Below are 17,491 nucleotides of genomic sequence, written 5' to 3'. Positions count from 1 at the left end.
ATTAAAGACGAGTGACATCAAACATCAAGTGCATCACCGCCACCTACTGTCTACAAAGGACAAATGGAAAGGAAAGGAACGCCTTTGAGGCCCTCTTCTACTTTGTTCAGTTTGGCGGGTTCCAATCAACTTCAATCTGCATTTCTTTACATTCCATTGGTCCTTTAGTCTAAAGCCACTGTTATTACCTCAATGTCTTTAAAGTCTCTTTCTTATCTTACAACCACAGAAATAAATCCTTATACATAAATATGATCCAGTAGATGACATTTTTTAGAACGGTACAAACTGCTCCTTCGGTCACAAATGGCTGACTCTCCTACACAGTCCAACAACTTTTCTTGTACCCAGTGTTCAGCAGAGATAAGTCCTAATGCACTGGTAAGAACCCAATAGCCACAGTTGCTTAGTTGAAGAAATAGAAATTATATTTTGTTTCTGTTATGATTTCATTTGTGTGTGTGTTCGCGTGTACAGCGTCCGAGACTGCTGCTGCACAGCTACGCTAGTTAGAACCAACGGTCCAGAGTAACAGTTAGGTGGTAGTAATTAGGCTGGTGTGGATGCTCATTGAATGATCTTGTGATTACCAGGCATCATCATACATATATTGAATATCTGCCACATAAAACTCATCCAAGAACAATCTGGGAGTCGTGGTGCAGCAAGCTAGCTCAAATGGATGGATCTGATAACTTTATGTTAATCACAGCATTTGTTAAATAACCAACTGTCTTAATGTACTGGAAATAAGACACATGTGATGAATGCTATTGATTACCCTAATATTCTTCATCATCACTATATTTATCTGCATTTCAAACAGAGATATCATTAAGCTAGTTGACAGTTAATTGGGTATATGTTCACTATCCTTTTATTCTGCACTGAAAGCTTTAACTACTATTCCCGTACTTCCCAATCTCAGTTCAGTGTACTCTGCAGAGGGTCCAAGATATGGAATTCATGTAATACTTTAAAAATAGTCTAGAATCACTTCTTTTAACAGACCGATACTTTCCATATGGACTACCAATATAAGATGTGTCCAATCAATAATTAGTTTAGTCAGATTAGTATTATGGCTTTTCATATTATATATATTGCGTGCTGTTCTGATTATTTACTCTTTTATCTAACTTCTCATGTGTTCACTCAAATTGTGAGTGTGTTCCTAGTCTGTTAATGTACTTGTGTATACTTTCATGAACTAGAGATGTGTTTTTAATGAATCTCAGACTGTCTGATTCAGTATACTTGTGCAGTGGATGGGTTTCAGCGGAATAATAAGTACTATGTTAAACTATGTTTAGGTTTTTACTGTGTAAAGCTATTGAGAATTTTCTGCATGGAGAATGCCACTTTATAAGCTCCTGGAGGGGTTTTAGGCAAAGATTATACTGCATCTTTTCAAAGACAAACCAAACTAAAACTAAATCTTTTAGCATAGCACTATACAATTCATCAGCAGCACACAGCCTTCAAAAATAAAAATAGTCTAATTAACACCTGTACTCTCTCAACGAAACGTTATGACTATAAAATATGTATATCATGGCATATATCTAATAGATACATTTGTATTTTCACAGCAGACCAACATATGTCCACACTGTGGATTTGTTTTCACGGAGCGCCAAGCTCAGGAACAAAGGTATGGAAGATTATTTTGTTTATTTTGTATTCACTAGAAAATTAAATTAATATCTGAGTTAAAGCTTTTTACATTCTTCGTAACTTTTCTCCATCAGCTCTGATAACAGTTCTGCATCTATATCCAGCGGTGATCAAAACCGCGCAGCCTTAGAGGTCAGTGGCACTCAAAAAACTAAGCTCATCTACAAGAACATTTTGCACATTCCACCATGATTTGGAATTGACTGTATCTTTTCCGCTAGGACACTGGTCAACAACCCATTCTCACTGGGCATAATCCAACCATGTCAATGGCCAGCACAGAAATATTGAGGCCCACTGCAATGTCAACGCCATTGTGGCCGAGACACGGGCCGCTGCTACAATGGGAACGAAGATGGGCTAGGCCCACAGTCCATGGGTAGACATTTTTAGCAGCCACTTTTAGACTTTAGTGACATGATATGTTAAGACAAAGAGCTATACTTAAAGGGATATTTTACCACAAAAATAAAATCCCCTCATTATCTACTCACCACTATGGCGATGGAGACGGAAAAAAACATAAAATGTCTCCATACTGCTCTTGTGGTGTCATCCAAATGTCCAGAAGCGACAACATTCATATTCAACTCGAAATGGCATTATTTAAAACATGGTGTAAATTATGCTGTTTCAAGTTTAATTTGAATGTCGGTGCTTACAGACACTTGGATGACACCACGCGGGCAGTAAGGAGACATGTTGTGGGTTTTTTCTGTTGTTTTATTACATCTGAATGAGTCACCAGATACTTCAGTTGTATTGTATTTGACTGCAACAAAAATAAGTGTTTTGTGGACTCAAACAAGACCCTCCATTGGCATAGTGGTGACTAGATAACGAGTGAATTTAGATTTTTCAGTGAACTATCCCTTTAACTAATAAAATACCATGAAAATATCTGTTATGCTTGTTTACAAATACCTCATTCATAAACTAAAAAATTGAATATTTGTTGTTATAATTTTAGCATGTATTCTATACTTATTTCTCTAAATGCTGAACAGCAAATATGTAGTGATATATCATCTAGTATATATATATATAACCATACAATTGTAAATATGTACAGACATTTTCCATAATTTCTCAAAGCATTCTTGTTGGAAACATTTTTTCCTGCAACAGACTCTTCCAGCCGCTGGGACTTACATCTTCAATCATTTACAGTATCAGGATGGGACAAATGTAAGTGTAAGAAACATAACACTGTATGTAAAGAACACTGTGTGTAATGTTTGTAATGTGACAAAAATGTTTGCTGTTTTTTTTATTCTAATTTTGTTTTTCTGACTACTTTCTTGTTTTACAGGGTCGTGCTATATTCCAATCCAACGAATTTATTTTCTGGTGGATTTGGTGCTATCTTTCGACAGGTACAAAATGTGATTTTTTTTTTTTTTACATATATATTTTTTACATATATATATATATATATGTTAAAAAAGAATGTCTTAAAGGTGTCGTTTATATAACTTGTTTTCATGCAGATGACCTCAGCCGTTTAACACGATTTAGCTCTTTTTCACTTCTACCACACCAGTTTGAAGAAGCGGTTCCTACTCCTGCAAACACAGAAATAGTTCATAGTTTACCCACCATCTCCATCACAGAGGAACATGTGGGTGAGTGCCTGCATGCCTGTCTAACTCTCACCCACAGTTACATACTCACTGTGTCTCACCCACCCTGCACCAGGAGCACTTCTGCTTCGTGGAGTGATCCATCAAAACAGAAAAGTCTTTTTGGATCAATGTTGTCCTTTGTGCCTAGATGAATCTAGGCACACCTACTACGATAGAAATAATCACATATCACAACATCAAAGCACACAAAGAGTAATATTGTAATGTCATTTTGGTGTTTGTGCAGGCGCTGGTCTAGAGTGTCCTGTGTGCAAAGAAGACTACCGCATTGAGGAGAGTGTTAGACAACTGCCGTGCTGTCACTTTTTTCACAATGACTGTATATTACCATGGCTGGAACGGGTATGTATAGCTATCATTGATTTTCCAAACTCTATATATTCCTCAAATCAACTCAAATAACCAGCAGCTGGCAGTTTCAGTGCGTCAGTAAAGTAGAGACTATAAATTACTGAGCAAAAACACAAGCAGCAATGCCTTGGGCACACTAATCTCTGCCTTCGCTGTAAAGACATTCCTTTGGTGCTGCTGTAAGTTGAAAATATGTTTTGAACTTCAGTGTTCTCTTACAGGCAAAAACAAAGAGCAGTCCAACATTAGAATGTTTAGTTTGCTATAAAAGCACTATAATACCATTTGGAAAGTAGTAAAGGAAAGGCTCAATGTGATAGCTAGACCGATAATTATACTGAACTAGTAACTGTTACATATGCCTGTTGGTGTGTGGCATTGTTATAAAAAATAAGCCAATTTAAGAGTTGATACTAACGACTTGTAGTACCGCATCAATCTAGAGAAAGTTACCCCATTCTCAGTCCTACCTCCTATGTCCTGATTGGACAGTTGTTGCTTGATTTATATGAGATGCTGCACAAATCTTAGAAATGACACCATTCAGGGAGCTGTCAAGACAATGCCAATTTGAGTGACTTTAATTGTAAATTGTGTGCAAAGTGCCGTTGCATGATGTTAGAAAATAACAATATTAGATTTTGACTCTTTATTTGAACACACTTGGTATGGAATTATTCATACTAGCTGCAAAGAAAAGGCTGATCAGATCATCCCTTATATCTGTGCTGTAGCACATGTGGATACTGTTGATCATCCAGAATAAAACAGAGTTTGAATTTGCCTGTGTAACATTTATATTGATAGTGAACAGAATAAGGACTCTGTTTTTTCCCACAGCGCAATACATGTCCTGTGTGCAGGAGGAGTCTTAATGAACAGCAAGTGGCCACAGTCCAACCAGGGTTATCAGAAGTGGACTTATTTCCCCCAGCCTCCTCCTCCTCCTCCTCCTCCTCCTCCTCCTCCTCCTCCTCCTCCTCCTCCTCCTCCTCCTCCTCCTCTTCCTCCTCTTCCTCCTCCTCCTCCTCCTCCTCTACCACCTCCTCGAGTTCACCTAGCAATGAGAACACTGCCAGCAACTAGCTGGAACACAAATGTGAGGGTCAGCACTTTCGTCATTTTTGCTATATGTAGTTATTTTAAGCTCTAGGAAGAATAAAGCAAAGAATGAGTGGGTCTACAACCAATAAAGCAAGTTACAGAAGTACAAACAAAATTGTGATGGCATCTGACTGTGGTGGGGGACAATAACACCGCAATTAATTTACCTTCCAACATGCTATAGAATAAAGGGGGGGGGGGGGGCCTCCACTAGGTCCATCCCTCATCAGGACCCGAGCCAGGACGGGCTCCAGAGAGCCGCACAGTATGGACCAAGGAGGGGAGGAGAAGACCCAAAGAATTAGTGATATGTAACAAGATACAACAAAATAAACCAGGCAGAGAGTGAAGAAGAGAGCAGGTGCTATTGCACTTCTATCGGTCCTGGGAGCGGGACAAGCTCCAGATGTAAAAATAAAGGCCCCATTCTGAAAACATCAAATCACGATTACTTCACATTCAATTTCTGCCAATAGATCCCTTTCAGAAGCTGATGGCCGACATCACAAACGTCACCTGTCTGCATCAAGTCAAGGTGCTGTACAAGTGCGGACAGAAGATGGCGCTACAACATTGATTTAAAAAAATACATGCAGAGGTCCCTTGTTCTCTGCTCCGATTGGACGGCTGTGCTGTCAGTCAACGGACCAGACCCCTGGTGTGTCTTTAAATACTCCAAAGGAAACTCAGCCGTGTACTCTGCCACTGTGAAAATGAATACGACTAATTCAAAATACCATTTTTAATAGCAATGTTCGCTTTATTCAGTTTGACTCAATCATCAAAACATTGACATACAACAACACTTCTGTGAGTAAGGCCATAAAAGGGTATGTGTTTTAAACCTGTGGGTTGCAGTTTCGTTTTGATGAAATGAACCATTTTGCACCGTTTTGTGTCCTCTGCCCTCAGCACGCCACATCTCCACGGCATAAAAACCCCGAGCCCCTTCCCTGCACATCGCTCTTCCTACCCCCGTCGTGCTCTGACGCGTTCTGTGCGCGCGTCGGGGGAATGTCCTGCAGCCCGTGAAGGCAGCAGCGCTCTCGCCGCGGCCCTGCTGATATCGGGGCTGAGCGCCATCACCAGCGGACACGAGCAGGAGGCGGCGCGGGGACACCAGCGCCACCGCAGCAGCGCCCCACGGCTCCACGGGCTCCACGGTCATCTCGCAGAGGCGATGGGAGACTGCGCCGCGGACCACTAGACGCGTTTCAACCGGTAAGAGACGTTGTGTTTCCCCCCCTCTCTGAAGCAGAATGAATCACTTCGGGGTTTGTTGTTTGTTGTTCTGTTTGTTTTTGTAACCAGGCGTTATTGTTGTTATCATTGACGTTTCTTCGCCGCGAACGTGCGTGCTAGCCGCGGCTCCATCAGGGGCAACACGGAGTGAGGCGTCGGCTGCTTTTAACCGCGATGCTCCGTGCGTGTTCAGTGAAACACACACACCGACGTGACGTCTGGCGTGTGGAGCCGGAGTGAAGAGGCAGATGTTTGATAGCACACGGGCGGCTTCACATCACCGTGGCGCATTGGTTTCGGATCCCCTCTGCTCCGTTGTTTACCAGGGTGTCCCCCTCTCCCACCACCACCATCAGCATCTCCTGCTGATGCGTGCTGGTGGAGTCAAGCTGAAGGACACAGCCTCGCATGATTCGGAGGCTCAGACCTGGGATGCTTTTGCGTCTGTGCATGCGGATGCAGCGGAGGGGACACACAGTGCTCGGCTGCATTCCTTCACATTAGCCGTGCGATGCAGGTGACGTGCACTGGCACCGCTCGCATACAGCCAAGCCAATCTGCGAGGCATTCGGTTGGGATTTCTACGGGAGAATGTGGTGATTGCTCTTTTCAAGATGTCGCAGATTCATATTTTGCAAGTTTCGCACGGCAGTACTGCATTTATAAAAAAACAGAAATACTTCCCTGTAGTACAAGTGCTCTTCCAGTCTTCCCCATCATGAAAGGGAAGTTTCTCCAGCTTCTCCTGTGGGAATCCAGTTGAAATGCACCAGGCTTCCCTACTTCAATTCCTGACAGCCCATTAAACCTGGCCAGGTCTGCACCACAGACATTTGTTCTGCACGTTCTCTTTGCTAAATTAGTGTAAATGATTGATTGACTTTTGCTCCTCCAGAAATGTTTCTTCATGAATCAGTCTCTGTTTTACAACATGCGACTAACAGGGCAAGGGCTGCTAAAGGTAAAGCATTCATTTTAAGTGGCAATCAAGGGAAACATGGAGAAACTATACTGTGTGATGTCACATTGGAATCTCTCTTCCTATCTTGCTGTAGAAGGACTGTTTTCAGAAATCCATCTTTGGATCTGGCCCACAGTTTGCTCCTCTGAGTCGAAGCTGCTTGTTTTTATGACTATGTGGTGATATGGTCGGCTGATGTCTACTGAGCTCAGGTGCTGCAGGTGCAGCATGTGGAAGGGTTACAGTGTACTGTTAGGCTCTGCTGCCCAGAGCATCAATCAATCAATCACATTTTATTTGTATAGCCCATGTCCACAAATCACAGTTTGGGGCTTAACAAGGTGCTATATCCTCTTCCCTATATAACCCTCAACAACAGTTAAGAAAACCTACAGCCGCATAAACATAGAAACCTCAGAGCGAGACGGACAGAAGTGCGAAAAGCCGCACGTGTAGCAGAGCAAATCAACAACATATTTACAACATTGATTAAGACAGTGTCTTACATAAATGGAGAGGTGTTTCAGTGTTTGAACTAGTTCTTTATTTATTTGTACAGCCCTTTACAACAATCCTTTCAGTGAACCAAAGTGCTTTACAATTACATAGTAAAATAAAAACAATAAAAGCAATAAAGTAGAATAAAATAAAATAAAAGTAAAATAATTTAAGTATTTATACAAAAAAAAGTCTGATAAAGAGGACGGGAGCAGTAATGACAATTGTCATGATAGAGGTATTGACAATAATATACGTATATGTGGGTAGGCATATTGTATATCTAAGCAGGTTAGTTGTAATCATCATCCATGATCAGATGCCGTCATGATTGTGATCCACCGTCACAAGTAGCAGTCTCGACAACTAAGGTTTTGAATAAGAGCGCTTTGTGAAATATTGTAATTTGTAATAGCTGTATATATGCACACAGACTCCCAGTAAAAAATTCTCTGGGTCTGAGGACTATTTATTTCATATCTGTTGAACGTTTGTATTCCTCCTGCCAAATTAAAAAATTCCATCTCTGAAATGAAATCCTTACTTCCACGTTTGTGTTAAATCTGGCGTTTTTCTCCAGTGGAGCTCTGTATTGCAGATGTCCCCATCTGACTTGTAGCAGAAAAAAACCTGCTCTTGTCAGGATGAGTTATGAGTTAAGAGCTGCTTGTTGTTATTCTCTGTGCTAGAGCTATACAATAGGAAGAGACATGCCTGGTATCACAGAGGAAAATCCATTGTGTTAAGCACGTTGGCCCATTTAGACAGACAGTTTTAAACAGCTTCATCCTTTTTACACTTGGTGAAACGCTGCCAAAGAGGCTTTGTTCCTAATCACAATTCATGCCATCACTGACTGACAGGAGGATACTTTGGGCCAGAAGGAGAGCTCTGAGCAGGCAGGTCATCGCAGAGAGGACAGTAGAGCACAGGAAACACACTTCAGTAGAAGAAGTGTGTGGATGTAGTGACAGCTAATGAGTTGCTTTTGTAATTTCAATCCTTCTGTGCTGGGAGATCTTTTGACTGGAAATTCATCCAGGTAGAAAGAATTCGTTTTTGCTACAAATGCAGAAAGTAAAAAGATTTTCATTAAAATTGAACAATGGGGTGAATGTTTTAATGCCCCGAATTTCTGTACACATGTATCCCTTTGCATTGCATGGTGCAGATCTGGATGCAGATTGAAAGAGTGTTGATATCTCAGAGAGGGGAATATACTTGGGTGTGAAGCGAACGTACAGTGGTTACATCATCCCTCACGTCACATCGGTCACTGTGCACTGTACTGTCTGGCTGAACAGATTTGGACTTGACTCGCAGCCAGTGCACAGAGCTGGTATCATCCATGGTGAAGCTCCAAACGTTGTTACTTCTAATCTCTGTTACTCAACAACTATACACTGTCTCAACAGTACACAACTGTGCACAGGTCTTGATGAGAGCATTTTACCACCAAGTCATGGCAGCTGGTCAAACCCAATTGAAGTTAATAACATAGGTCAGGTAATAACCTGAGATCCATGATAACTAAGTAAATGAAAAAGCAGCAAGTAGACCCTTTTTTTTTATTACAATAATTTTTAGCTAAAAAATGAACTTATTTACAGTATAAATATATAAATACCATATTAATATATATAAACAGGTAAACACAAACCAACTTTAAACACACATACCAAAAGTGTATAGACTCCTGACATTACAATATCTGGGATGCAGACATAAGTTGCAGAGAGCAAAAACAAAAAATATCTCAGAGGTCTTGCTGACTGTTGAATAATTAGTGATGGGAAGAAGATCTAAGGTGTTCTGTCTTCAAGTGAAATAAAATGTAAAATTCTTTTTTCAAGCAGATAAGCAGGAGATACACTGTGTTCTGGTTTCAGGAATCCTGTTTTTTGAACTTGTACATGCCTCACTAAAGAGCATTATGCAGTACACTCTTCCTGCTTTGAAATATGTTGCAGGGACTTCTAGAATTATTGTGCAGGTGTGATTGTATGCATCAGAGCATTAACTCAAGCATCAATGATTTACCATTAATCAAGTGCTTTAGAGGAGATTTAAAATTTTAAATCGTTTATTGTGGTAATGCCTTAAAATATAATTAACAGGCCATATCAGCCAGTCTTCAGAATATTTATGAAGTTTGCCAGTCAGTTTATTGTCACTTTCTACGTGGAAAAGTATTAGTGTTAAACAAAATCCTTGCTTATTGAATGAAACCCAGTTAGATTCATAACTAAATTGTCATCTCATTAACAAAATAATAATTAAAAACAACTTCTCAGCTGTAGAGTCCAGTCCAGGGGTTGACGTCATCACATGGAGCTCGCAGTGGGTCAGATGGCCCCGGTTCATGTGTTTGGGCTCGGGAATAGAGTCATCCTCTGCTCGGTGCTCAGCATCACGCCAGAACCTCAGAGGTCAGAAAGACGCCACAACAATGCAGTCCTTTGTGTCACGCCTCCAGTGGAGTGGGATGAAATGTGTCTCTCTTCCCTGCAGTTGTTGGCTGAGTCGTGACGTAGTCAGGCTCAAATGAAGTTATTGTTACAGATGAATAAATGTTGTAACACAGATGAATGCAAGCTGTGAGGAGCTGGGGGGGAGGTACGCTGACATGTGAGAGCAGAGCTACGGATCATATGATGGCCTCCGAATGCCTGCGATCCCTCCAGCATCTCCCTCTCACCGCTCCCAGTTTTCTTTTCACACTGCTAATTAAAAACCCAAAGGTTTCTCATCTTTTAACATTTTACACAATCCGTCAGCTTCATTAAAGAAAAGGAATGTTTGTGAGCCTGGCATATGCCGCTGGGTCATTGTTAAAGCGATATCATTTGAGGAAATGATGCGTGAAAGCGATACACTTGCATGAAAGCTTATCAGAACTGGGCCCATGGAGATGTCCATCTTAGGGGGGTTTCTTCAGAGGAATTCAATTAGCAGGAGTTGTTTGTCTGGCGTCACGGAGCTGGAGCGACACAGATCCTATCACAGCGATCACAACGTGCAAAGTCCCTTATCAGCCCACCACTTCCACCTGCCACGGCGCGTCTTTGTGTTTGAGCATGTGCACGTTGTCTCGTAATGAGCAAAGTCAGTCGCTGGTAGTTGAGTGTGGCTTCATTTCCTCTGCAAAGAATCGCATTTGCTCATTTACATGTGGAACGCTAGCAAGCATAGATTCCTCTCATATCCTGCTAAACATTTTCCATTTTTAATCTCCCTCACTTTTTTTTCTTAATCTCTCCAATTCCATTTAGCTCTCAAGTCCATTTAGCCTTTATTCAGGAGTTCAGTAGTGCATTAGAGCGCCTCAGACTATATTTAAAACCTTACCACTGAATGAATTGAGCAGAAATCTTTGAATTCTGCTAGCCACCACCCATCCTGAAAGTTTATACTGCTGCAGAAGCAGTGGAAAGCCAAGTGGCAGGCTCCTGTAACAGCTTTCAGCCATATGCGGGTGTCTGAGCAGCTCGCCAGAGATGCAAGGCATCATGTGGTGCATGTGGTGGTTAGAGGAGCAGCTAGGAGAGCAGCGAGTTCATACTCACTCCATGGATTATGCTTTCTCAAGGCTTTTTCTTGTCTATTGTACACTATATTTGTCCAGCTGAAATAACTGAGTGTGTTTTCAACAACCAGTGGCTTTTCATATTTTTGCTGCCATTTCACCAGTAACACAGACAGACTTCAAATTAATCAGTCCTGCTGTGTTAAGTTTAGTGGAGAGAAATAAAAGCAGACATCTTGAACTGAAACTGTCTTTTTATTTTGTCAAGTGCTGGTTGTACGAAGATGTTGAGAAATTGTGATGGATATTTCTTGACATCTTATTTGATTAAGAAAATACTTTTTATACTGTATAAAAATTAATTCCAGCAAATGCAGAGTGATACAATGTCTGCATGATTCATGGAAATAAAGACATTTCATATCAGTGCACAACACAAACAAAACATTTTGGTTTTGCTTAGTAAAGATTTTTCAACATATAAAAATCCATTATGACAACATACAATATCAAAATATCTCCACACTACTGAATTCTTCGAACCCTTCTTTTCAACAAGGTCCTCGTCTTTTGGGCCTTGGAGCTGTGTCACATTGTCGCATTGTTAACTTCGTCAGTCTTTCCCTGCACTTTAGCTTTTTTTTATTTTCGATAAAACTGATCGTGAAGGCCCTTTAGCAGCAGCACTTGCCACTCTTAAGTTAGCTTAATGCTGGCGACAGCAGCTCAGTGTTGTGAACGTCAACCAATGTTCATGTGTTCAGCTGAGGGGGAGGGGAGGGGTTGTGCCTGCCTGTCTGCAGCGGTGCCGTGTGAACCGGAGGAGGCGAAGACGGCACTTTTGGTATCGATACTGTTGCAAATGAGTATCTAATCTGACACTCTTTTTTACTGTTGATTAGTATCTGAGTATCTATTTTTTAGAAAACCCTTGGACTCTCTGACCACCTTCAGAGATGGTTTGTCTAATCGGATAACAATCTCTCGAAAGATACACTTGCTCTTTCATGTTGTGGAGCTCTTTCGGATTTCAATCTGATCACCAAAACACATAATCGGCACAGAACAGGAAACAGGACAGCTGGGAAAGTTGCAATTTATGACCAAACAAGTGACTGATAGAGATTTTTTATAGGACATAATGCAGGTTGTTTATGACGTATGTTTTAATTTTGTATTTGTAATCCTTATCTATTATCCTGCTCTAGTGATAACACAATTATAGGATGAAAAGTGTTTTCTAGTTTGCAGACTACCATCGAGTAGAAGAAGTAGATGAAAAAATTGGTCTTGTCAAGTTTGTTAATTAATCTCAACATTGTTCATAATCCTAAAAAACGACTTTCTCATCTCTGTGTGGCTACGATGAGGATTTATGCTTAAAAATGTGGAGTAGATTTCCTGTTCTCATGGGAAGTATGTGATATCTAGGATGAGACATGTTAATGATTAGCCAATCTCCTTAAAAGCACAGCGAACACTGGAGCATCCTTAAGCTCTCTGCCTGCCAAAGAATAATCCTGTGGGTGTCGATCTCCTCTCTGAGGTGACGGGCGAGGCGGACAACAGTTCACTACACTGTATTATTTATTAATGGCATGTTCACCATGGTGGCAGGCAGACTGATGACAAGTGTTTGCAATTTGAGGGGAAAACAAAAGTGCATTCTGAACATATGGTAATGGCCTTGAGGGTTTTAATACATGGTTAACTTGTGAAATGTTCAGCTTTTTTCTAATGTCATGTGAGTGACAAAGGCTGTATTCTGTCTCAACAAAGCAGGCCTGTGCCGGACGTGTCCAACTTTGTCAGAAATCTGCATTGCAAAGCAGCTATTATGCTTTATGTTTTCTTGGAATTTTAGTGTGACCATATGCTGCTTCTTGATCTCTCAGAGGCTTCATCTCATCTCAGAAAGTAACTGAGAGTAAATGCTTCCACCTCTTCCACTTTCCACTGCAGCATACAGCCTTGTGAACCCTGCATCCCCTGCCTCCCTCTGTGTGATGCTCTGCTCTCTGTTTGACTGTGCAGCGTCATTTCTCTGCATTGCTGATGCAGCTGCAAGATGCTGACAAAGGAGATGATTTCTCATCGTGGCTGTAGCACCATTTTGGCACAGGAGACCTGGGCCAGGCCCCATGCAGGCCGTGACACCGCCAAGGGATAAACCCATGTTGGCAGAGGCTTCAGGATGCTCTGGAACATGTTAAATAGCTCCCAAAAGCCAGACAGGTGATTCTCACTGTGACCATTTTGTATATACTGTGACTTCTTTAATAAATTAATATTTATACTTACTCAGGAGGCAGGGACAGGATCGTCTCAGCTCTTTTGGTTGGAATACCAACCATTGTCTTTGACTGTCTGTTTATTTTTATAACTGACATGCATGATCTCTCGTCCAACACTTTAGTTGGTGGCAGTTATGGCAAGAAGTTCTAACTTTTATTCAAACCACACTCCTCTCTGTTAAAAATAAATACTTCTGTCAGTCAAAACTAAAAACAAATCCCTAAAATTATAAAAGAATGAGTGGCTGGTTATTACATTTGATAACTAATTTAATTAAGTAGTAGTCAAAAATATCTGTCAATTCATCCAAGAACAAATGATGTTACTCTTTCCATTCATATGTTGGCTATTGGGTTACTGATATCCATAATTACATTTTTTATATCCGCAATTAACATATTTAATAAAGGTATTATTAAAAAATATTCCTATTTCAAAATGTTATAATCCAGTTGTTACGTTGAATATTGCGTATCTAAAGCTCAGAGTGGCCCCTGTGGGAATATAAGAAAAATAATAATATTTTGTTTGATTCGGCCATTAAAATTGAACTGAATTGAATACCTTTTACTTTTGTTTCATTCATCTTTTTGCTGTGGGTTTTTGTAAAGCACTTTGTAACCTTGTGTAGATGAGTGCTATACAAATAAAGTTATTTACACAAAAGCTGTTCAGTGCCTCAGACAAAACACCCTCATTTCATTTCTTCCTCTACAATGCTTTGATCACCTGGCAGCTTGGTTGTGCAGTTGACTTGTTTCTTGCACCTCTGCAGCTTCACTCTGGAGGCAAGTTAGCAGGTAATGTCATCAGAATTGTTATCATTGTAAAGATTTCACAAAGTCAGAAAACAACCTCTGGTAAATTTTCTATTTATCTTCAGCACACTGGTGCTCAGATTCCTCGGAGGGGCAATCCTCGCCAGTGTCCTTCTCGTTTTTACTCAACAGCTGAGTTTCCTGAGACAATTATAGAGTTTTAGGATCACCCTCTGCTGGACCACCAAAAGTTTTCAGACTCTCCGATACCCCTATAGAATTCAAACAGGCAACTCCATTGGAATATTTCTTTCCAGAAATGTTTGAATTTAGAATATGAAGTGACAGCGGTGGTAGATGGAGTACTGAATGCCTAATGTGTTGTGAAGATAATGGTCTATTTGAATCTGCTCCTGAGTGGTGTCTGTCAGTCAGCCTCTCACCGAGAGCTGGCAGCCCAGTGACTGTTCTGACCCGTCAGTCAAATCACATCCCTCAGGGCTCATGGGAACAATGCTCTAGCACAGGGGTCACCAACCTTTTTGAAACTGAGAGCTACATCATGGGTACTGAGTCATACGAAGGGCCACCAGTTTGATACACTCTTCTGAAATAACAAATTTGCTCAGTTTGCCTTTAGTTATATTATTATATTATTATTATTAATGATAAAAGATACTCATCTATGTGAAGACACTGATCACGTTAATGATTTCTCACAATAATTATCAACACTGACTTCACAAGGTGGGAAACAGATAATTTCAATATTCAACACTTTATTTCTATTAATCTCATCAATTGTTTAAATTTTCAGGTGATCACTTCTACAACATTTCATAAGAAAAATGTCCCATTTTCATGAGCCACTGACCAACCCTTTTAACAAATCAGAGTCAATAGTCAACATATCTTAGTCTTATTCTTAGTCAGCATATCAAATTTTAGACGCAGCTCACTGGTGAGTTGTGTTATTTTTAGAACAGGCCTGTGGGCGACTCGTGTGGTCCTTGGGGGCTACCTGGTGCCCGCAGCCACCGTGTTGGTGACCCCTCATCTAGCATGTGATAGATTTACCATAAACTCCATACCAGTGTCTCAGAAAAACCACAGGCAGGAGAACATATAACTACAGTGCTACCCCACAACTTGTAAGGTTGCTCTAAATCCATATAAAGGCTGTAGCCTGCAGCTGTAAGCTTTGCAAATGCAGCTATTATTGAAATGGCAAAGTGCCCTACTTACCCCTTAGAGACTAGCCTTGAAATGAACCAGAAGTGGGTGGCTGACAGAGAGGTTTATTCTAACTTGGAAAGAGCATGACGTGTCTGTGCGTACAAGGAAAGCCGTTGGCCGCCGCCACTAGAGACTTGGGTTCATTGCCCAGCAGGAGCACCTCCGGCTTGGCCCCTGGCCCCTGGTCCCCAAAGACTATGAGTGGCTGTGTTCATGGGTGGGAAGCCACTGAGGGACGGTGTCCCTGTCACTGAGACCGTGACTTCTGCAGACCCATTCAGGAAGTTGGCCTAGTTGGTTCCTGTCCTCATCAAGTGAAAAGGGCAGGAAGAAAGTGACTAAGAGGAGGTGACAAATCAAATCAGGCTGATACGCCAAGTCTGTATCCGTTTTAGGAAACTTTTCACTCCAAGAAATCAGTTCATAATTTCTCTTTTTATGCACTTGAAAGGCATATAGAGCCTTGGCATATGCATAAAAGCTGTATATTTGTGTTTAATATAAAACATATTATGAATAAAACTAATGTTTCCTTAAGTGAGAAACCTATTTTACAATCTTTCCTGTTGTTACTTTTTAAGTTTATACAGCTTTAAACAGCTTTCAAGGACAGCACCACTGGGAATCTTTTTTTTCTGAATAGTGCTGGAACCAATTAGATCATTGTGATGAATAGTGATTTAATCTAGAAATTGTTACCATACCTTGATAAATAACATTCAAAATTAGATGAGTATTCCAATTGTTGATACTTTTTCTGTGGATCATTTCATTGAGTAATTTCTGTTCTATTTTTAAGTCAAAGCTGGCTCTGTGAGGCTCTGGGTTCACAGCACTTACAGTGATTCTGAAACTCCTCTAATGGTACATAAACAGTGGAAAAGTGTATTAATAATTTCAACAGCCTATTTCCTTAAGATCATTATGTTTTATATGTTCATTGTCTCAGTCATCAGTGTACTTGTCATAGGTGAGTCATGCTTTTTTGGGCCAATTTGGCCAATTTAGACCAAAGTATTGACAAATAAATGCAGAAAAATTTGATAAATTAGCAGATAACTGATACTATCAATATTCTAAACAATTGCAGCCATATGAATGCATTTAAAGGATTGCAGAAGGTACTGCACAACTGCCAGAATATGCCACAGCTACTCCAGGCCAACAGACTGGGGTTGGCAGCGACAGTGGATACATACAGTTTATGGAATTGGCAGTGTACATACTGTACGCGGTGTGCCTGCCTTCCTGCCCACAAGTCTGGTACCTCCTGTATGGATCCTGCTGTGTGTCTGGCCTGTTCACCGGCCCACTCCTCTGTCCCAGGAGCAGAGCAGCAGCAGAATAACTGAACCCGTTGTACCTCAGCTGGTCATGTGACAGCACTGTGTGGCTGAATGACTTCCCCCGCTGCCCCACTGCCATTATGTTTTATTGCAAGGGTCTGTTGATGAAAAGACAGTCAGCCCTCGCTAAGGGGCTAGGGGGAGCACAAACTCGCAGCAAAGCCTGCTGGGAGCCTGTCGCCATGACTGCCTGGACCGATTGGGAGAGAGCGGAGAAGAGGAAGGAAGGAGTCCTCAGACATGTGAAGCAGCCAAATGGCAATTTTCTGCTGGTAAAAAAGACTTAAATCACATGTTTCAGCTGGAGTATTTTGGGACAGCCTCACAGTTTTTATGTGCAGACGTCTAAAATAGACGGAAAACAGATACCTTCAGCTGAAAAAGCTGTTTGGACGTTTGGGTAATACCACTTTACACACATCCCGCTATAGTAACCGTTGGCACCACTGCTATTTTCTGACCTTCCAATCTGAAATTCTTAAGAGGAGAGAGTAAAGATGTGTGATGACATTCAAAGTACCTGCAAGATGCCAAAGACTTAAGTGAAAAGGAAGTTTCAAACCGGAGTTCCTTCATCCTGTTGTCCTCAGTATCTTTCATATTTCTTTTGTCTTTTCTTCCACTTTGTGTGTCTTTGTGTTCTGTGTCATCTGCTGAGAGCCAGTCTTCGTTTGTGGCACTTCCCTATCCACATCTTCGCCTCTGCCATTTGGCAGTCACAGTGGGAGATGTTAAATTAAAGAGTGGTGCTTTTATTAATAGTAGATGTAGTAGATTAATAGTTGACTCAGCACTATTTCCGAAGAGACGTAGTACATTGTGGACATTGGACACAACGACATTAGTACACA

The 17,491-nt window shown here is 41.0% G+C and overlaps 2 protein-coding genes across 10 annotated transcripts in view; both read left to right on the top strand.

Moving 5' to 3' along the window:
- Positions 1–169: 169 nt before the first annotated feature.
- LOC109632442 (E3 ubiquitin-protein ligase RNF126-like) lies at positions 170–4,893 on the top strand. The gene is made up of 9 exons (XM_069514557.1): positions 170–381; positions 1,596–1,654; positions 1,752–1,809; positions 1,899–2,056; positions 2,806–2,865; positions 2,990–3,053; positions 3,221–3,302; positions 3,550–3,665; positions 4,515–4,893. The coding sequence occupies exons 1-9, from the start codon at positions 307–309 to the stop codon at positions 4,758–4,760; spliced, it is 918 nt and encodes a 305-aa protein (XP_069370658.1). The 5' UTR covers positions 170–306; the 3' UTR covers positions 4,761–4,893.
- Positions 4,894–5,291: 398 nt separating this feature from the next.
- Positions 5,292–17,491, top strand: part of fynb (FYN proto-oncogene, Src family tyrosine kinase b) — a 70,553-nt gene continuing 58,353 nt past the window's right edge. For 5 of the 9 annotated variants that reach the window (XM_069514552.1, XM_069514548.1, XM_069514554.1 and 2 more), the window contains exons 1-2: positions 5,292–5,436; positions 5,691–5,999. The gene's annotated coding sequence lies outside the window, so the exon portion shown is untranslated. Of the gene's footprint in view, positions 5,609–5,678; positions 6,000–17,491 lie in introns of those variants that run through there. The other 4 variants (XM_069514551.1, XM_069514546.1, XM_069514547.1 and 1 more) reach the window with 3 other exon arrangements.

The sequence above is a fragment of the Paralichthys olivaceus genome, chromosome 19 (assembly GCF_024713975.1).
Source record: "Paralichthys olivaceus isolate ysfri-2021 chromosome 19, ASM2471397v2, whole genome shotgun sequence".
NCBI classification, from domain to species: Eukaryota; Metazoa; Chordata; class Actinopteri; order Pleuronectiformes; family Paralichthyidae; genus Paralichthys; species Paralichthys olivaceus.
The sequence above is the reverse complement of the archived record's forward strand: the minus strand, read 5'-3'. Positions and strand labels throughout refer to the sequence as shown.

What these genes read in the sequence shown, in the direction of transcription:
- LOC109632442 (XM_069514557.1), top strand. Translation starts at nt 307, where the DNA reads ATGGCTGACTCTCCTACACAGTCCAACAACTTTTCTTGTACCCAGTGT. An exon ending in CGCCAAGCTCAGGAACAAAG is followed by an intron (nt 1,655 to 1,751) that starts GTATGGAAGATT and finishes TTTCTCCATCAG; the next exon opens with CTCTGATAACAGTTCTGCAT. An exon ending in AGTATCAGGATGGGACAAAT is followed by an intron (nt 2,866 to 2,989) that starts GTAAGTGTAAGA and finishes CTTGTTTTACAG; the next exon opens with GGTCGTGCTATATTCCAATC.